At 37.7% G+C, this 22,068-nt stretch overlaps 1 protein-coding gene across 4 annotated transcripts; it reads left to right on the top strand.

Annotated features, from left to right (window-relative positions):
* The first annotated feature begins 4,002 nt into the window (after positions 1 to 4,002).
* On the top strand, positions 4,003 to 19,677 carry LOC104588570 (uncharacterized). Of its 4 annotated transcripts, XM_010246556.3 has the most exons (6): positions 4,003 to 4,599; positions 5,948 to 6,937; positions 7,489 to 7,662; positions 18,291 to 18,433; positions 19,075 to 19,185; positions 19,314 to 19,677. In XM_010246556.3, the coding sequence occupies exons 1-6, from the start codon at positions 4,480 to 4,482 to the stop codon at positions 19,393 to 19,395; spliced, it is 1,620 nt and encodes a 539-aa protein (XP_010244858.1). In that variant the 5' UTR covers positions 4,003 to 4,479; the 3' UTR covers positions 19,396 to 19,677. The 4 variants fall into 4 exon arrangements, 3 of the variants coding, with proteins under 3 accessions (XP_010244858.1, XP_088753909.1, XP_088753910.1); XR_016082432.1 differs by lacking the exon at positions 18,291 to 18,433 and having other exon boundaries at positions 4,004 to 4,599; XM_088897783.1 differs by lacking the exons at positions 18,291 to 18,433; positions 19,075 to 19,185; positions 19,314 to 19,677 and adding an exon at positions 11,958 to 18,273 and having other exon boundaries at positions 4,004 to 4,599.
* Positions 19,678 to 22,068: the final 2,391 nt, after the last annotated feature.

The following is a 22,068-nucleotide window of genomic DNA, read 5'->3' on the forward strand; positions in this document are numbered from 1 at the left end:
TCTAGTATCGAAAGATACACTTAAGGATGTCAACAAGTCGGTTTTGGCATGGGTTTGCCTCAACTCAATCCGATATGACCCACCTTAAAATATATGATTTTCAAACCCGACACAGCCTTATAGGGTTTAACTTGATACTGACCCATAGCATTTCAATTATATTTTGCTAACATGTTTTGAAGACCTAAAATCCATTAATTTAAGGTAGGAAATTGTTTTATAGAATTTAAGATGTCACTTTTTATATTAAAAGAAGAAAAAAAAATCAAAACCAACATATAAATAAATCTTAAACTTTAAAGTTATAGATTTAGAAGTCAAAAAATTACAAGAATACATTGTATATATGTAGGGTATCATGACGGTTGTAATCCGATTGGATTCAGCAACAATCCAATACAGTCCGAATTTGAATTTAATCTACATTAATCTTATTGTGTTTAAAATGACAAAAAATATTTTTTAATATAAATATAAAATATTAAATTTATTAATTATAAATACAATATTTTATCAAACTTGGATTATGTTTGGATCATCAGATGGCTTAAATCTGCATCCAATTAATAATTATTAATGGGATGCATATTTTATGATTTTGAGAGCACTGACATAAGGTATATCAGATCTGCTAATTATGACATAATGCAATATTGGTCCCCACTAACCACAATTCTTCAGCAAGTGGAAGAATCCTCGTGAGATAGTGGTACAAAAGATCTTTATAAGTGTAACAAGTGTCTACGGAAACACGGATTTTGGTTTTTATTTATCAAGAATTTTATGTTTTTTTTTTCAGATTTATGTGAGGATTAGGGAAAGTTTATTTTCCTGGATATCACTTATCTGGGTAAGTGATACCAATCTCTTAGGTGGATAAATAATTTTCTCACCTAGGGGAAAGTTGTCAATACTTGAATAGGACAAAAATGCCCTTTTTAATAATGGATTTTTATGGCTAAAAATGGCCATTACCTTATTTACATGTGAAATAAAAAAATATGGGTAAATGCACTTATCTATGTAAGCAACTTACAAAAAAGCGAACAGGGTGTTAAAGGTTTTGTTGCTGCTAAGTGCTAACTCAAAGCCTCTGTTGATCCGAATGCTGAAGCTGTGGAGGCAGATGCATTGATCTTGCTTCCTGAATTCCCAACTCAATTTGCAAGCAATTAGTGTCACATTGTGGGGGACTCTCCTGTAATCTGCTCAATTTGCAAGTTTTAAGTGTCACATTGTGGGAGATTCTCAATCTGTAATCTGCCTCAATTAGACCTGGCAATTGGGTTGGGTCAAGACCCTTCTGGTTGATTTCGGGTTGGGTTAAATATAGGGTTAGGTTGTCAAATGCTAAACCCTAACCCTAAATGTTTGGGTTAAGGTTGCCCCATGGGTTAATTTGGGTCATCCCAAAAAATAACTGAATTTTAAAAAAAGAAAAATATATATATAAAATGCCAAAATTAAAAAAATTAATCTTAAAATTCCAAATATAAAGTAAAAAACTTGAGCATTTAAGAATTTAAAGAATAAAGACTAAATAGAAAAAATAAAAAAATGGAAAGTTCTAATAATGCATAAATAGTCCCAATTATCCTTTGCTTGTATTCATGGATCCTCTAACTTGATTGTACATCGTCTGGTTAGATCCAATTCGTAATCATATCCATTGGCGATGTGGTCTATTCACCTTTGGCATAACATCACTAAACCCACCAACTGGTGGTTGTTGTTGCAGAGACCTGACCTGAAGGACTAGTGAATCAAATCCTGCTGCCATCAGGGCTGGGTGGGGTGGATTACCCCATTCTGTACCCCATGAAAAAAAAAAAACAAAACAAAACAAAAAGCCAATTGGATGGACCAATAAGATATATTGAATTTGAATAAATTGGATGGACTAATATGACATATTAGATTGGACTTAGTCTGTCCATAATGAATTTATATTTGATTGAGCCAATATCTGGTCCATTGATAGAAGATAAGAACACAGGTGTCAAACTGTCAATAGACCAAGTTTAAATTGAAATAAATCTTAATTAACAAGAATTTGAACAGATTAGACAGTCTTTAAACTGATCCAAAATGATCCAAAAATATTCATTGGACTAAATTGGACCAGGTCCATTTATAATGGACTCACATTAAACTGGATCGGATTACACAAAATCCGTCCAATTGACACCCCTAACATTTGTCCGCCTGCATTTAGTGACATTACCATTTCTACTTGAGACATTTGGAGAGACAATGCCATTTCATGTCAAAACATTTTACATGAAACTTGTATGCTGATTAAGCATTAAATAAGTGCTTTCAGCAGTATGTGTGTGATATCACAACTTCTACTTAAAAGTTTTTAAATTAAATGCTTAATTTTCAATATTGACACCATTCTACCACCCTATTATATTGTTTCACATCCTATGGTCATATTTATGAATAAATGCTTTTTTGATGAATATTTGTTACTTAGGCTCCTCAACACAATGTAAGTGTCTCATCTCGTAATAATGATAAACTAGTCCTAACAAATATGGAACTTTGGCCCCTTTGTTAACTTTTTAGTAAGTTGTGGGTCATGTGTTAATTTTTTCTTTTCAAGTGATACTTATCTTTCAAAAGATTAGGTACTTTTATTATCGGGGAAAGTTGATAAAATATAATAAGACAAATTTATTTATTCTAATAATTAATTTTTATGGGTAAAAATGCCATTGTATGTTTTACCTTGAAATCAAAATAATATTAATAAATTTATTTAGATAAAAGTGCATTTTCCCAAGTAAAATGGCCTTTTATGAAAGGAGGGGCACTGAACAAGCTAATTAGTGCATTGGGTTTAGAAGAACATAAGAGTATGATTCTCGATCTCTTACCCACGAGAATTTTACCTATGCTTACCCATAATACACTATCTCCGTAAATTGGGAACATCTCCCCCTGCATAATACTATGTAGAGTTCTCGCGGGCAGTTGATTTGGACTCATAAGAGTGTTGGAGATAAGTTCACATTGGCATCCCACATAACATCTCAGTGATAAGTACAAGGTATGTTCTCAATGCACACTGACATAAAGTATGTACACATGCATTTTATAAATAAAATTTGTATATATTTTCAATTAATTCTACTCTTAAATTGGATTGTAAAACTCAACCAATCCAACCAAGTCTGATTAAACTGGTATGAGCCAATGTAACCTAAGCCTGAGCCCAACTTGCTGAACTGTATTGGATTAAACTTGAATTGGCCTGCATTGATAAACTTGGACTTCAACTCTTGTTGGGCCAGGGCCGAACCCGTGGTTTGTACCTTTAGACTATGTTTGGTTTGAAGGAAAATGTAAGGAATCCTTTTACAAACCTTGTATAGGTTTCCTTGCATTTTCCTTCCTTTCCCTACTTTTTCCTTCAAACCAAACACAGCCTTAAGGTTTGGCTTGGATTATGCAAAAAAACGCTCCAGTTGCAATTGCTATTAGCATTGGCATGAATTTGTTTGTGACTTAAGGCTCTGTTTGTTTGCGATATAAATGCTGAATCGGGGCATTTATGTACCCTGATTCACATTTATTTGATACTTAACAAAGTAATAATTATTAGAGCAAAAATGTATTTTTTTACAATTTTGTACATTGAAAAGAATACATTATTGTACCTATTTTTTTAATACAATTTTATGTAAAGTTAAGGTATTGAAGCATAAGAAAGTTGGGGCATTTAATGATGGACCCACACTTTACACCAATTTCAAAACAAACAAAATAAATGTAAAAATGATTTAAAATGTGAACCATATTTACAGTCATAAACTGAAAAATTGGATAAACATGTAATGTATATTTACGTTTGCATTGCAATCAAACGCAGCCTTAACAGTTCAGCGTCGAGGACGGATATGCAAAAACCGGCCCCCACACCGCCCTGTTGCCAATGCGAGTAACAATTGCAATTTTGTCTTTTCCCGTGTTTGTATCCAATCTAATCTCCGACGTCCGAAAGGAGTGTGTAGACTATAGAGCAATGTATGGTGTCTGTCAGTCTGTCCGCTGCTCCTTGCTCCTGTGACTGCGAATGAAAGAGGTTGTTGACCTTTTTGAGTTTTGAGAGCGCACTTGCGCAGAAGACGCTCCCCGACACCGAATATCACGTAATATGCTCTTTGTTTTTTTAGTACAAAGAGCGTATATTTATCATCGACATAAAATGATAATTTTATTTAATTTTGAGATCAGAATTTGAAAGCAACCTCTGGCTCAGTCTAGGGTGGGTGATTATATTTTGAGATCAGAATTTGAAAGCAACCTCTGGCTCAGTCTAGGGTGGGTGATTATTCTCCATTATCATTCACCAATACTCACCCTGAGCTAGTATTGTGTATTGAATTCTCATACAAGTAAAGAAGAAGAAGAAGACAAGCTCTCTCTCTCTCTCTCTCCCCCTGTCTTTGTAACTCTGTAGGTTTTGGTGAGATGGGTTCGGGCAGCAGTCGGCTGGGCTCCAGCCATTCACGACCGCGGGACAACTGCGGGGAGAGGAGAAGACTATCGTCATTCATTTGCGGTGGCTTCTCTTCTGCTGCTTCGGCTGAGGTGATACTATCAGGAATCTGAAATGAAAAAAAAAGAGAATATTTGCTATTCCATAATGAATTCTGGAGCTGTTTCAGCTGCTTCTATTGATTTTTTTTTTTTTATTTCCCTCTAATATATGAACCCTAACATGGATTCTTATGGTCGGAGGAAGGCCGGTTGACAAGGGAGATTGCCTCTCGTTTGGGAAAACTTTGTGGATTATGTTTTATGTATGTTTAATTATTCGTTTATTTGCTGAAATTCAATTGAGGCCTAGTTTTGGTGAAATTTGTTCATTTTTGAGTAATTTCAGGATGAATTTGACTTGGCTGGAAGGATATTATGTGCAGTTACGGGGATTTTCATTAATGATGTTCTGGGGATTTATATATTGGGTCCTGTTATCCTCCAGCGTCCATTTGATGGTTAATTTTTGTTCCGCGAATATAGGTCATTCATCACTGTTCTATTGACTTCGAAGCTAAGAATCGTCAATGATATGCTCTTATGTAGAAGTAAAATCTATGTAAATATGAATACCGTTTTCATGCATACAGAATCTTTGTGTGCCTGGGCTATTGCTAGCTTTGAGCTGATCTCTGCCTTCTTTATGGAGCCTAGTATATACTCCTGACTTCTTTATTGGGTGATACAGCCTAAGCCATAGTTGGATGCTTAACTTTATCTTAGGTGGTTCACAAGGATTTGGTATACTTTTCTTTTGCAATGAAACTTATCCTTTTCTCAAAAACTTTATCATAGGTATAACAAAGGTGTTCCATTGGAGTGGCACACTCAATGGAATTAGCTTTACATGATCAGTGAGATCAGTCATTTCCACCTTTCCAGTTGCTAAATGAGTAGAATTGTATTCTAAGGCATTATACTAAACTTAAAGCCTGAAATTGAATTATAAAAGTCTTTTTAATCGGTAAAGCTTGAATTGGAAATACAAAGTAAAAAAATATGTGCTATGATTAGAACCTTTTTTATGGTACAATGGTCAAAATCATGAGTAATATAATTAAGGTAATTCTGGCCTTTCAGGAGAGAAAGTGAACAATACTTCCAATGAATTTTAGTATGTTGGACAAATGTGCTTATTTTATTTGACCTGAAGTAGTATTCCAAGTTCAATAGGAACAGGATAGATTCATTTTTAAGCAATGTTGGTTGCAACATGATGGTCAGTTGTTATGAAGGTTGACAATGAAGTGCTTTTATTTGCTTGTTCAATAAATTATTAGTTTCCTACCAACAATATCTCATTCTCTGCATGTTTTTTTTGTAATTTATTGCATTCTATGCTTGGTGATGTCAAATGCGGTGGAAAATGAGATTGACATTTCTGATTCTTTATTTGCAGATCGGAGATTATCCAGCCGAATTACTCACTAATTCTCAAGGAGGTCATGGTCCTGTTTCTAGCAGTGAACTTCAATGCTCAAGAATGAAATTTTCTTCAATCATTCATGCAGTAACTGAGTGTTCCAGCTCCAAGACTGAAGATGGGACATCTGGAATGTCATCTGAAAGCAGTAATGGTCCCAGTAAGGACTTCTGTATGGAACATGCTTCAAGAAGCATTGGAGCTAGTAATAATGTTAAAAACTTTACCAAGAGCAAGGAGTCGGTTCCTTGTCAGGTTAAAGCCGATAGTAATCCCATAGATGTGGCTAGCACCTCATTTAAAGGGCAGCAATCTGTGGATTTAGTCTCCGTAAATGTAGGGAATAGTTTAGATGCGATTGTGGAGGTTGATGATTCTAAAGATGAGATTGAATCTTGTATATGCACGGAGAGGACATGTTCAAGTAGTACCGCTCATCAGGAATTTGGAGATTCATCTGCAGATGTTACACCATCTGTTGGAAATTCTACAGGCGAAGTTCTGGGTGTCCATGATTCTGATGCAGATTCTGTTCATGTTGTTTCTGATTCACCAGTTGCCTTGCAATCACTAGGAGACGATAGTCCTCATGAGGCAGCACTGCTAGGTCTGGGATTCCCACTGCCAGATAGGCACCAACAAAGAACTGGAAGTGTTCTTCATGTTGATATGGTGAGTATCTCTTCCAACTTCTTATCTAGTAGCTCCGGGGATATAAATAACCGTGATGCAAGAAGAAACAATAGGAGGCTGTTTTGGGATGCATTTTCCAGACAAAGTTCTAGAAGGCATATTGATTCCCCAACCATAGTTTTCTCAACCGAAGATGCTGACGATCTGGGATCTCCCAACAGATGGCTACTTGACTTTAGTGGTGATCTCTTTGAGGATGGGTTTGGAGGTGATTTGGGATACCTGGGCAGAAGCCATGGAATTTATCAACACAGATGGAATTCAGGACCTGAGGTGATCTTTTCTCTAGTCTATTTTTCTTGTTCTGCAAATGATTTGACTTTTATCCTGGCAAACTAGAAAGCTACCATCATCTAGGATGTTAAGATCATCATGTTCCAAGGAAATTTCATATCTTAGGTTCAATCAGGTATTTTTATATTAAAATTCGACAATTTGTTGGATAACTCACCCTGCCTAATGCAGCTTTGTTATTATCATATTGTTAGCTTATCTAGGCATTGCCAAGGAACTTTTGTTCCATCTTAATTCTCATGCTTCTAGCAATTCTCATTAAAATATATAATTGCAGAGGAAGCTAAGAAACCCATCTTTATCTTTTGTTTTTTTTTTTTTTTTTTTTTTTTTTTTTTTAATTTTTGAATAATCAATTTTGTATTAATTGCCTGTAACATTTTTAGTTTTCTTGTGCACAACTACAGGTTCCATTTTATCTTTTCTATTTCAGAAATACAATGGGCCAGAAGAGTTTCTGTTGACATTCTTTTAGTTTTCCTCTTCTCCTTATTACCTTTATTATGTCCATTCTACATTTAACTTTTCAGATCTGGGAAAGACATCGTGGTGATCTTGATGAGAGTGGTCGACGAACAACCTTTTGTGCATCTGGGCTCCACCCTGATGGTACATGCTCATGTGGGAGTTTCCTGGTCACTGAAGAGTCTGGTACTCGTGCAAGTATTTCTCGAATAGTCATGCTAGCTGAAGCCCTATTTGAGGTAGATTCCTTTGAATCTAGTGATTTTTTTTTAATTATTTAGTGTAATATTTTTTTGACACTTTTCTCCTTTCAAACTTTGATGATTTTCTAGTATGTAGATATCAACTTACTATATGAATCTATGATTTACAGATAAATCATATATAAATATATGATTAAGCAAGTCTGAAATGATTCCTATGATTTACATATATGAATCTCAGATTGAGTCCGAAATGGGTTTTTTCTATTCAAGAATTAATATATTTTATCATCCATGCACCATATCTTTAGGGACTCATGTCAAAGAAATATCAAAATCTTAAAGCAGTTGTTTCTGCCTCCACCTACTTTATAGCTTCAAAAAGATGATTTCAGCTTACCTTTTTTTTTGTCTAACAGAAAACCTTCTCTCCATTACATATCTGTTTCTCTCTTAACAATCCTCTTTCCAATTTAATGAGGTACACTGAATCATAGTTGTCAAGGCACCAAGGAGCTAGGCCATAGGAAGGCACCATGTTGCCTGGGTGTCACTTAGATGATGATTTTCTTTTAATAAGGAATAAAGAAAACATGACTAGTTTTATGTTGTTTCCCTAGTTTTTTATGAGTTCAGTTATTTTCTTTAGTTGATGTAGCACCTAGCAAATATTGACAATGATCTTGCATGAAAGAATTGAACAAGAAAAGTAAAAGGAAATCAACATTACATCACATATAGAAAATAATGGAACCTATTTTGAGAAGAGGTAAAGTATCAATTCATTAAATAAAAACCATGTACAACCAGTGACTGTATGTGTTTGTAATACATCAAAGAGCAGAAAAAAGGAAAAAAACAAACAAACACACAAAGGGAGTGAGCATATTAATTAGAAAGTAGATAAAATGAATAGGTGGGACTCTGTTGTTATCATGGTTAGAAGTTAGAAACAAGAAGTGGTGTCATTACAGGGTGAGAGGAGGGGGAAGAACCATTAAAAGGTTCTTCCATGGAAACAGAGGTTATGCTCTATTTTGCTCAATGGAATTGAGAGAGAGAAGGGAACTAGAAAAAGAAGCCTCTTGTAATTAACATAATGATGGAAGGCCACTAGTTGAAGCCTTATTGCAGTGAAGACATTACTCTTAAATTTCTGTGATGGTTTTCCCTAAACCTATTTTTATGGCTCTTAATTTGTTGCCATGGTTCACCCTCGTTTTATATATGTATGCATATATGATGATGATGCATACATGCACTCCATGGATGTTCCATAACTTGGGTTTTAAATTTAATTCTCCTACGATATTTTACCAATAAAATAATGCTCCAATGATTTGCTCCAGCTCCAGCTCCATCTCCAATCTCCATCTTGCACTCTTGTGCACTAGCAGTCGGTCAAAATTGTTAATTGTCTGCTGTTTGTTTTTATTTTTTTTCTTTCTCTTTGTGATGATTATATTCGTCAGTTTCAGATCTGAACTTCTTGTAAAAGAGAAGAAGTAAGAGAGAGAGGGAGAGAAGAAGAGAAGGAGAAATCGAAGAAGAAGAAACCTGTTCAAACCCAAGAGAAGAGTATAGTTCTCATTCTCTCTTAGGTCGGCCAGGATATATAGTTTACTAAGATAAATATCAAATGTCATTTATGCCCCTATTTAAGTTGGGACACATCAGCACCAACTAAAAGACACATCACCATATTAATAAAACCCAAATGACTATTATACCCTTATTTAGTTGACACTAACACTCTTAAAATCATGGTGGCAGGTTTTATCATTATAGATTTAATTGGGTTTATCAGAATGAGTTTGATGATGATGTGTAATATGTGGATGTTCTAATCACAAGTAGCTAAATAATGAACTTTATTGATTAATAATGTTATAGGGGCCATTGCTTGATGTAATGGTAAAATCTCAGGTTGACAAGCATGAGCAGGTTTAAGTCTAAGAGCAGTCACGTTGTGCAAAAAATGCCGAAGTTTAGGTCTGTATCCGGTCTACCCTCACACTACCCAAGAAAATTGGGCCCAATATTGGGTAATGGCCTTTTTATTGATTAATAGTGTTGTGTTAGGTTTGATATAATATAAATTTGAAACACATCAAATGGAGTATGTTGAGTGGGCCGGTTTGTTTTGTTGAGTGGCCCGGTTTGTCTTTAGTTTGTTTTATTTAATTAGGAAGTTGTTGGGCCTTTGACCCATTAGTTTTTTATTTTTTAAAGTTGTGACTATTCAGTTTTAGTAGCCACCCTACTAAGGGCATCCTTGTAATATCTCATCTTTAAGTTAAATATAAATATAATGAGGGGCTGGCGGCTAGGGTTAAGTTCCTCATAATCCTAGTTGACCTCCTACTCTTTTTTTCTCTTTCCCTCTCTACTGCTGAAATCTTCATCTTCCTCCTCTTTCTTTCACAAGAAGCTTGACCGAATCAACAAATAGTGATCTCTACTTCAGAGCAGGTTGAAGGTTCTTGAAGTTGTTCTCTCATGCAGCCCTAGATCGGCCGACTGCATGGTGATTTAAGAGGCTGATCGAAGCTCTCAGGTAAGCCCAGTTTTTGGATTTTCTTGATGGATCAATGTGCCCTGTATCTGGTCTAGGGTTTCTTATCAAAATCAGGAAAAACTGGAGAAAGGGGAAGAGTCCTGTTTTTGCTGGACTCTTCAATTTTGACCTAGGAAGAGGTGCCCTAGTTTTTTAGGGTTCCTTGGGGTTTTTGTAAGGGGCGATTCAAGTCCTACGTGGTTTGGAGGCTTCTAGAGAGGGAGGTTGTCTTTTCTCTCTCTTCTCCCATCCCACAGAAAAATCTTTTGTGGGAAGAAAGCGCAGGACACCAAGAAAGTGTTGTAGGTTCCAAAAGATGTTTTGTTTGATCTTGCTGCAATTTTTAGTTATTTTCTTTACCATTTTTTAGAAGCATGGAGGGCCATAGAGTTGAAAATAAGCCCGGGAGTGAAATGAGACCAGTGGGAGGGGGTGCTGGAGACCCCTTCGGGGCTGGAACCATTACTACAGTTAGGTTGGATGGTGCAAACTACTTGGAATGGTCACAATCTGTAAAGATGGCCATTGGGGCTCATGGGAAATTAGGGTATATCACTGGTGAAGAGGTGAAACCCGAAACTAGCAACTCCCGGTGGGTGCAGGAAAATTATATGGTGATGACTTGGTTGTGTAATTCCATGTTGCCACATATAAGTAAAAATTTCTTATGGGCAAACACTGCTAAGGAGATATGGGATGGGGTTGCAGAAACCTATTCACAAAGGGAGAATGTTGCTAGGGCTTATCAACTGAGAAATCAGATTATTGCTACAAGGCAGGGAGATAGATCTGTTGCAGCTTAATTTTCAGCCCTTAAGACCCTGTGGCAGGAGATTGACCATTTGAAGACCTTTGCTTGGGAAACCACCAAGGATGCAGCTACCTATCAGAGACATTTAGAGAAGTATAGGGTGTTTGAATTCCTTGCTGGCCTTAACCCTGAGTATGATATTGCACGACAACATCTTCTTTCCAGGGATAGTGTCACTCTCTCCCAAGCATATGCTTTTGTGTCAGGGGAGGAGTGCAGGAGGGATGTGATGATGAAAACCCAAATTTCTGATCAGTTTGCCATGGTAAGTGCTGTGAAACCTAAACAAAGTGGCGGTGAAATCAAGAAGGAAGACAAAATAGACTTGGTTTGTGACTACTGTAAGAAGCCTAAACATACAAGAGATACTTGTTGGAAGCTTCACCCACATCTTGTGCCGACTAGATTGAAAAATAAGAAGGGAAATGCGCACATGGCAGTTACCGGTGATACTCTGGCCCCTCCTACTACAACTGCTTTGGAGTCTGTCGCAGTTGTTGCAGTAAGGGACGAACTTGAGAGGTATGGGCTACTTCTGAACCAACGGGATACAGCTAGTTCCAGTTCAGCCGCAAGTGGACAACAAGGTACAGGTGGCACTGGTGGAGCTCACTCTACCTCCTTTGCTCACACAGGTAGTTCACACGTCACTGCAAATTATGTTTCCACTTCAGGTAAGGAGGGACCTCCTTGGATTATAGATTTTGGAGCCTCAGAGCACATGACCCATAGCTCCACTATTTTTTCCTCTTACCAGCTCTGTTCTGGCAGAGATAGGGTCTCCATAGCTGATGGATCCCATGTTGCTATTGCTAGAAGGGGTCTGTCAAGATTAATGATTCTATTTGTTTACCCTCTGTCCTTCATGTTCCCAGATTGAGCACTAATTTGTTATCTGTTATTAGTTTGACTAAGAATTTGAACTGCTTAGTAATTTTTTCTCTTGAACGTTGTATTTTGCAGGATCTGGATTCAAAGAGGACGATTGGGAGTGGTCGTGAAGTGAATGGAATCTACCTCCTGGATGTTCCCCCTCACCAGAGTCATCATGTTAGCAGGGACAACGTGACAGGATCTATGAGTCAGATTATGCTCTGGCATAATCGTTTGGGCCATTTGTCTTTTTCTTCTTTGAGTTCTTTGTTTCCAAAACTTTTTGAGTCTGTTAGTCTGTCAAGTCTGGAGTGTGAAGGTTGTCAACTTGGAAAGCATTGTAGGCATTCTTTTAAACCTAGTAATAAAAGATGTTCTTTTTTTGATGTTATTCATTCGGATGTGTGGGGTCCTTACCATGTTCCTTCTATGGGAGGCTATTGCTATTTTCTCCTATTTGTGGATGATTTATCTCGATACTCTTGGATTTATCTGATGAAATCCCACGATGAAGTATCATCTTTGGTGAGGCAATTTCATCAGATGGTGCTAACACAGTTTGGAACAAGAATAAAGGTGTTCAGATCTGACAATGCCAGAGAATATTTTGAAAGACATCTTGCCTTGTATTTGTTAGAATATGGTGTTGTCCATCAGAGCAGCTGCTCCTACAATCCACAACAGAATGGTGTTGCAGAAAGGAAGAACAGACACATTGTTGAGACCACAAGAAGCATGATGATCACATCTACAGTTTCGATTCGGTTTTGGGGTGATGTAGTTCTCACAGCAGTATATCTGATTAACAGGGTGCCTTCTCGTATACTTGGATTCAACACTCCATTCAGCCTTCTTTTTCCTCAGGGGGAGATGTTTCATGTTCCTCTCAGGGTGTTTGGGTGTGTTTGCTTTGCACACATCCTTGGTCCTCACCGCTCGAAGCTTCATCCCAAGGCAAAGAAGTGTGTTTTCCTTGGATATGCAGAGAATCAAAAAGAGTACCACTGCTATGATCCAGTCTCTAGGAATCGATATGTTACCATGGATGTCACCTTTTTTGAATCCACGTACTTCTTTTCACAGAATCCTTCTCAGGAGGAGTGTTTTGGGGAAGTAAGTCAGCAGTCTATCCCTCTCCCAGTTCCAGTCCCTGTGTCACCTCCTGTGCTTGACCACCACCCAGTGCCACCTACCTTGCCACCTCCTTTGCGCTCTGTTTCTTAGCATTACTCATGACAGAGACTTCACAAGGCGGTTGATTCCACTATAGCAGAACTCACACCACTTCCTGTCGATCCCTTGAAAACTCCAGATTCGGCTGATATGGATTCAAGTATTCCTCTTGATCCCGCTACTATTTCAGTTCCCATTGATCTTACTAACTCTATTACAAATAACCTTGATCTCCTTATTGCTCTTAGAAAAGGGAAGAGAAAGTGTACTGCTCATTGTATTTCATAGTACTTATCCTACAGTGGACTTTCTCCTTCCTACTGTGCTTTTCTCTCTTCTCTTGATTCAGTGTCTATACCCAAGGGTGCTAGTGAGGCTCTCTCCAAACCTGAGTGGAAGACAACTATGCAGGAAGAGATGGAAGCTTTGATTAAGAATCAGACATGGGACATTGTGGACCTACTAGAAGGTAAGGAGACAGTTGGATGCATATGGGTTTACACAGTAAAATATAAGGCAAATGGAAGTATAGAGAGGTACAAGGCAAGAATTGTCGCAAAAGGATACACACAGACCTATGGCATTGATTATTTAGAGACCTTTGCGCCAGTTGCAAAGATGACCTCCGTTCGGATACTCCTTTCCCTTGCTGCCTCATACTCTTGGCCCTTGTTTCAACTGGATGTGAAGAATGCTTTCCTAAATGGGGATCTACAAGAAGTGTATATGGATCTTCCTATTGGTTTCTACAATGATACTGAAAAGTGAAAGGTATGCAGGCTTAAGAAGTCACTATATGGCTTGAAACAATCTCCCAGAGCATGGTTTGACAAATTCAGAAAGGCCTTGATTGATTTTGGCTACACTCAAACTCAATCCGATCACACTTTGTTTGTGAAGCGTAGGGGATATTTGGTGTCAGTCCTAATTGTTTATGTGGATGATATTGTTGTCACTGGGAATGATCTGAGTGAGATTGATAGTCTGAAGAGGAACCTGCATAAGGAATTTGAAATTAAGGATCTTGGAGAATTGAGATACTTCTTAGGCATTGAAGTTGCAAAATTGAAACATGGAATTTTTATCTCTCAAAGGAAGTATGTCTTGGACCTTCTTCAAGAGACAGGGAAGGGAACAAAGGCAATTAGCACCCCTATTGATCGTAACCATAAAATCAGTGTAACAGAAGGTGAACCAGTAAAGGACATTGGGAGATATTAGAGACTTGTGGGTCGGCTGCTATACTTGTGTATGACAAAACCAGACATCTCCTATGCAGTGAGTGTAAGTCAATACATGCATGCCCCACGAGTCTAGCATTGGGAGGCAGTTGACAGGATCCTTGCTTATCTGAAGGGACATCCAGACAGAGGCATATTGTTTACTGATCATGGACAGTTGAAATTAGAGGTTTATACAAATGCCGATTGGGCAGGATGCCTTGATGACAGGAGATCAACTTCAGGAGTGTGCACCCTAGTTGGGGGTAACCTAGTCTCATGGAAGAGTAAGAAACAAACAGTGGTGGCAAGATCAAGTGTTGAAGCCGAATATAGGGCCATGGCGAATGGAGTTTCAAAACTTCTCTGGATCCGTTCTCTGTTAGAAGAAATTGGTGTACAGGCAGAAGAACTCATGATGCTATATTGTGATAACCAGGCAGCAATTAACATTGCCCATAACCCAGTCCAACATGACCGAACTAAGCACATTGAAGTGGATAGACATTTTAACAGAGAAAGGGTAACTTCTGAAGAAGTCTGTCTTCCATACATTGCTTCTGATCTATAGCTCGCTGATGTTCTCACAAAGGGTGTTGCAAAGAACAAGTTGGAGCATGATCTACGCAAGTTGGGAATGTGTGACATTTACTCCCAACTTGAGGGGGAGTGTTGAGTGGGCTGGTTTGTTTTGTTGAGTGGCCCGGTTTGTCTTTAGTTTGTTTTATTTAATTAGGAAGTTGTTGGGCCTTTGGCCCATTAGTTTTTTATTTTTTAAAGTTGTGACTATTCAGTTTTAGTAGCCGCCCTACTAAGGGCATTCTTGTAATATCTCATCTTTAAGTTAAATATAAATATAATGAGGGGCTGGCGGCTAAGGTTAAGTTCCTCATAATCCTAGTTGACCTCCTACTCTTTTCTTCTCTTTCCCTCTCTACTGCTGAAATCTTCATCTTCCTCCTCTTTCTTTCACAAGAAGCTTGACCGAATCAGCAAATAGTGATATCTACTGAGTGAAATAAGAGTATGCAAGTTCAAATCATACTAGTCCACTTATATGATATTGTGGGAATATTCTTTTTTTTATCAGTAAAAACAGAGAAAGCTTTATTGATATAGAAGAAATTAACAATGGAGAGCAGCCTTGGCTACCCTTGTAACAACAGGAGAAAACAAAAAGACAAACCCAGAGTTTGCTTTTTAGAATTACAATCATACCCAAAAGTTTGTTCTCTTCTAACCCTCTGTTTTGCTAATTGATCTGCCAAATTGCTTGCCAACCTTGGAACCCACTGGATTGATATTTGCATATCTTTTGACAGATTTCTGAATTTCTTTATCTCATTTCTGAACCACTAAGGACTCTTTTCCTCTCCTCTCAACCAGCTTAGGATCACTTTAGACTTCCCTTCGATTATCAATTTCTTAATGCCTAACTCCAATGCTTTTTGTAAGCCATACAAACTGCTTCCAACTCAGCTCTTATGTAATTCCCTTACCCAATTGGTCCCGAGAACAACCCCAAGGTTTCTCCCTTAACATTTCTTAACACTCCTATTTCAGAAAGGCCTGGATTACCAACACTGCTCCTGTCAACATTCAGCTTAAGGAAATCATGTGTTGGTGGATCCCACTGTTGCAGAAGTTTTCTCTTGGAGGAGGAGGACCCTGCAATCACCCTCCACTTTCTGAGTAAATCATCAACAGTAAATTCAGAGAACAAATTCACTGTTTTTACCCAATGCACTACTTTCACCAGCACACAGTCAAGCACAAACTCTACACTTCTTTCCTTCTCTTTGAATATTCTGAGGATTCTTTCTTCCCCAAATTGTCCATAATACAGCAGCCCTTGTGCATCTCCACATCATCCTCTCCCTTTTTCTTGGCCACCTAAAGGTAGATGGATCAAAAAGCCTATCCAAACTTTTCGGAGTAGTCCACCTGCAACCAAAAAGTGCAAAACCCAAATATGACCTGCAAAGGGGCAAGAAATGAAAAGATGAAAGGCAGATCAACCGTCTAAATTGCACAAGATACACCTGTTTGGAGAGAGTCACCAACCAGGTCTTTTCCTTTGCAGCATGTTGCATGTGTTGATTGCACCATGGCTTAGGAATATTCTTTATTTTTGTCTAGTGAAGTTATAATAAAAAATTATACGATATTTGGGGTCCAACACATCCCCAATCAGATCCTTAATCATCCTTAGATATGCTACCAGAGTTCTGGGAAGAAATTTGGTATCTATAAAGGCTTATGAGAGCAATTGGGGATGGTTTAGCATTTGAGTGGTCTCTTTAGTTGGTTTTAAGTTCAAGTCTAGAGTTTAGATATTGTTGGGATTTTGTTGATTGTTGCCTGTTGGGGGTTGGTTTTTGGTTCTGGTTTTGAGAGGTTGTATATTATGCCTTAGGGTTGATTTTACAATAGAATTAGTAGGGGGTCAATGTTTTATGGAATGGTTCAGTTTGCACTCTGCATTTTAGTTCGGTGAGGTTGTTTTGCATTTTGGTTGGCATGTTGAGGGTTTGGTGTTGGGTTTATTATTTCTTCCCTTGGGTTACTTCTGGTCACCTTTCTTGTAATTTCTTTTTTCTTCTAATGAAAATTTCATTTTACTACAAAAAGAAGTTTGAAATAGGAAAACTTTGGAGTTTTATTTAAATTAAAAAAAAAGAACATACTTGGATCAATTTCAGTCCTTAGGGGTTAGGGGTGCTGAATGAACTTGTTGACTGATTAGCTTGTGGGATATTGATGGCTATATAGGCTGCTTGTAGAATCAAGGAAGATGCAAAGAAGTAGAGAGAAAACCCCAAATCACTCAATGGAGACCTAGAATCACTCTAGGGTGTAGGAACCACTACCACTTTTAGCATAAAGTTGTAAGAATCTATATAAACTCAATTCATTGATGTCAAAAACATTCCATACATATTTATGGACTGTAGACCAATAAAAATTCTAGTAGAATTAAGAAGCAAAAGATTACAGTATTGAGTATTGTCACTATATTACTCTTAGAAAACTCAATAACTCCTAAACATCTCATGCAATGACTGGGGGAAATTTAAATGTAAACCAACTACAATTGGCACATCAAACCCAATGGCCGGGAGACACATAAAAATTAAATTACCAGTTCAGCCCAAATTACGAAGTACCATATCATGCTATATCAGGACCTGTTGTAAGGCCCTCTAGAGTAGGTCTTATGAAGTGTTGATTGATCCCTGTTGTAAGCCTTTCTCCAATTTTTGCTTCACTTACATGAATTGATTCACCAATTCTGATTTCTCGTCTTGCCACTTAAGCTGATTTAGCAAATTACCGAGGAGCAATATCAGGTGGTATTTGGTAAGAGGAATTGATTCACCAATTCTGATTTCTCATCTTGCCACTTAAGCTGATTTAGCAAATTACTGAGAAATCGCATTTGGTAAGGTGGTTTCTCAAGAATCAGATGAGGAACCAATCTCTTGATTTTCATGTTTAGGGGTAAGTCTTGAAGTTGAAGACAAAGGCTTCCTGGAATTTTTTTGTGTGTGGGGGGGGGGGGGGGGGCTAGATTCTCGAAATTACATTGGTTGTGACGTGTTCGTGCCAATAATATGCGAACACCCACACTAAATTTTTGGAGAGATTGCTATGTCAGCACTATTTCTACCAAACATGTTTTTTCTAGGGTAATTGATGATTCCCCAAATGCCTCAAAATTGGTGATTCCTGAGGAAGCAATTTTGAGGAATCGATTTCTTTTACCAAACACCATCTCTGAACACCCCTTTAGTTCGCAAACCGAGATCTGGCTTGTGCAGTACTGCACTGTGCTAACCTACCACATGGTATCATTAAATTGGGTTAATTGTATTGAGGATGACTTTTGGATGCCTACTTATATTGGAGAAACTTAAAATTAGGTTTATGATGCTTTTGTTAACTACCATCAAATGATATAATTATATTCCTTTTCCATCAGTCTGGGTTCTCACTATTATTAGTTTCTGTCTCTTTCTATGATACACAGGTCTTGGATGAAATTCATCGCCAGCCTGTTCCACTTTCACTATCAATGGTTTCAGTCCCAGCCCCCGAGTCTGTTGTCAACTCCTTTCCTCTTAAGAATCACAAAAAGGCTAACACAGCTGAAAATGGAGCCGATGTGGAACAGTAAGTTTGTGGATTTATTAATTTTGAAGCATTATGAGACCATGGTTCCTCATTAAAGAGAAACTACAATATCAGGCTGAGGCAGGCTGGAATCCAATATGGATGGTTGTTTTTGGTGGGAGGCATGTGAGGCAAATGCACTTCTCACAGTGTTAACTTAGGTGCAAATCTGGGCTGGAATTGATTGTTCACAATATCATATCGACTGATGGGTGCATGGAAAGCATGCTTGGAGATGATTCCAAGTTGGGGCATTTTAGGAAAATCAGTTTTTGCATATTGCACATTAGAGTAATTAATGTGCTTCTAAAGGGAAGTCTTCTTGCAGCAATAGAAGGCTATATTACTCGAAGGTGCAGTAGATTTTTAGATGTGATTGAGAAAGGAACCATAAGATGTTGCAAATTTTAGGGAGACCCATTTTTAGCAAGCTGATGGTATTTCTGCAAAGTAATTAATGAACTCCACCTAATAAGTAATAATTTATTACCTTAACCATCATCTAAATAAGGGTAACTTAGCTTATTGCTATGTTAAACAAAAACAACTATATGGTTGTCATTCTTTTTGATTCTATGTTCTGTAATTCTCACTTAGCATCGTGGCTTATTTTATTCTGTAAAAAAATAAATGTGATGCAGGTGCTACATTTGTCTGGCTGAATACGAGGAAGGGGATAAAATAAGAGTTCTACCCTGCCATCATGAATATCATATGCAATGCATAGATAAATGGCTCAAAGAAATTCACAGGTACTGTGTACTGTCATCACCATCACCATCACCACCTTTCCCCCCTTTGTCTTTAAATTTTTCTAATGGTGCCTTCCGTCTATTTTTGTATACATTACAAATTCATTGTTCCTGTGCTGGTGTTTCAGTGTGTGTCCTCTCTGCCGAGGAGACGTTTGTGAGGGGGTCACTGAGGGATTTGCTTCAAACTCACAAGTCTCTTTTCTTTGAAGACAAATTGTACATATATACATGTTAATAGTGTATCTTTGCTCTTAAAAGTTTTGAGTGCCCCTTTCTTAAAGAAATTGCAGTAATAACATCTGCATTTTTATTTTAGCAGTAGCCATGTCTTGTAGCATCTTTATCTTTACCAAGAGATAAAAGCCAAAGAATACTGTAGCATCTTTACTGTCATATCATCAGCCCTGTAAATTTTGGTTGTTTTTGGTACAATTGTTGTTTCTACCTGAAACGTTTTAGGTTGATAAATGAAATGTGTTATTGCATCACATTTTGAGAGCTACTTCATCCAACGTGATTTAGAGGGTGTTTGGTTCTGTTTATGTTTATGGGTGGACGTTTATTTGTGTTTTTTCACTTTAAATGTTTATTTATACTTTTTCACTTTAAATGTTTTTTACTTTAAACGTTTTCTGTGTTTGTTGTTTGGTTGGGCTTCACTTTAAACGTTTTTTATTCTCCATCTCAGATTAATACCCATGAAAATGTGACACATCTGCATTTGGTTTCAAGAAACATTGGGGCATTGGGGGAGACAAGAATTTGGCATTTCCCCAAATGCCCTATGCACAAAAATCAAAGCATTTCAGTTTTTACCATTTATTTGATAAACAGTGAAACCAAAATAGTTAATTCATTTTGCTTCATATGCAATAAACGCTAATGCCTATGTGGTGTTGATGTGGTGGCATTTTTTCAATAAACGCCAACAGAACCAAACACATACTTAGATTCCATTCTCTAGCAATTTGACTTTTCGCCTGTTTTAGCTATTAAACCGCCTCAAAAATATCATGGAGAAGCAATAATGATACAAAATATATCCTTTGTAATCTTCACTTAAGAGGTTTCTCCACTTGTATAGTCTGTTACTCCACGTGGACAATTTATTACTGCAAATTGATTTTAGTTAGGGTTGTTTACGGGTCGGGTTGGGTTGATTTATTGATGTTTTTCCAACCGACCCAACCTGGTCAGGTTACATGAAATTGAAACCAAAACTGACCATGTGTTAAGCAAAATTGACTTGGTCAGTTTGAGTCGGTTTGGGTTGGTTTCGACTCTATGTAGTGGTGACTTAGTTGTTGTTCATTTTTGGCTCTACATTCCCAAAGGAAACCGACATTTCCTTAATGTTTTGTGGCCTATCCATGGATCCAGATTTTGTGGAGGGAGCAGAGTTTGAGAGTACTATTTGCTGGAGTAAGATTTCAATCTACAGGAAACTATATAATAGATGGATCAAACTATCAAAGTCGGCCGGATCCAACAAAAGCTAAGAAGATGCTCTTTGCTACTGTAGATAAATAGTGGTGAAATACTGAAATTTAAGGCAAACATTTATTCATGTACTCTTTTATTATTCACTGATGGAGTGATGGGTCTTGGGTCATCTTTAATGTTTACAACATACCTCCTGATGAACTCGGTAGTGAAGAACTAGGTTGTAACTACTAACTAAGAATTAACTATTAAGTCGGTTCGGATGAGTCGGTTTCGGTTTTCACACATGAAAACTGAAACTGAACCGATTATCGATTTATGATTTTTTATAACTCAAAACTGATCGGTACTGAAAAAAACTTGACCGACTTGGGTTGGGTTGGACCGGGTTGGTCAGTTTGGATCTTCTTATGAATAGCCCTAGTTTTAGTTGGCATTTGGCCAGCTTCTCACCTTGGATCTATAAATACCTTATACTGTTTAATACAAGATTATTTTTTTTATTTTCTTGATCCGATACAAAATTCTGGTATTGTATCAGAGCAACACATGTGCTTTGCCCTCACTGAATCTCCTCTGTTTTGCCTCTTCTCTCCAAATCTCCTCTATTTCCTTTTTTGTCTTCACTGAAACTCCGCTCCTCTCCTTTGTTTCGTCCATGTTTCCCTCCCTTTTTAAAATGGCGATGAACATCGAAAACAGTGGCAGGGATCTAGAATTCACAGATCCAACATTGTCTATTACTTGAATACGTCTGACAGCCCTAGAACTGTTCTCGTTTCTTGTCTGCTCAACGACAAGAACTATGCTAGCCAGAGGCGAGCCATGGAAAACACACTTTGGACCAAGAACAAAATTGGCTTCATCGACGACACCCTCAATAAACTAGATCCAATGAAAATGATGGAACTCTAAGCTTGGAAGAAATGCAACTCCACCAAGGAGCTTGAGTGTAAGGACCAAAAGTTACAAGAAAAGGATGGACGAGCTCGCTCCAACCGAGCAGGAGTGGGGAACTTTATGAACTATATATAGATCCTCCTTCCGACTGACCAAAAAAAAGGGCTATCTTATCATTTCTTTTAGAGTCATTTAGATTGATTCTTGTTAGAGTGACTTTATCTACCTACGGAAAGGAAAGAAGGCTACTGCTCTATTGCCTGACTTGACTGACTGAACTGCTCTTTAAGGGAAGGGCCGCAGGGAAAGAAGGAAAGGAAGGAAGTCTTATCTCATCTTTAAAGGCAGAAAGGCTAATCTTTTATAGTTTAGTTGAGTTTAGTCTATAATGATTGATAAAAGTAACTTACCGCTCTTAAAGGGGAGGGCCGGAGGGAAGGCTAGCTATATACACATACACCTGCCCACCAGAGATGCCTACGAGAGACCGAACCGAAGGGAAAGCTAGTCTTTCTTCTAGTCTAGTCAAGATAGTCT

Source organism: Nelumbo nucifera, chromosome 2, assembly GCF_055504915.1.
Source record: "Nelumbo nucifera cultivar China Antique chromosome 2, China Antique-T2T, whole genome shotgun sequence".
NCBI classification, from domain to species: Eukaryota; Viridiplantae; Streptophyta; class Magnoliopsida; order Proteales; family Nelumbonaceae; genus Nelumbo; species Nelumbo nucifera.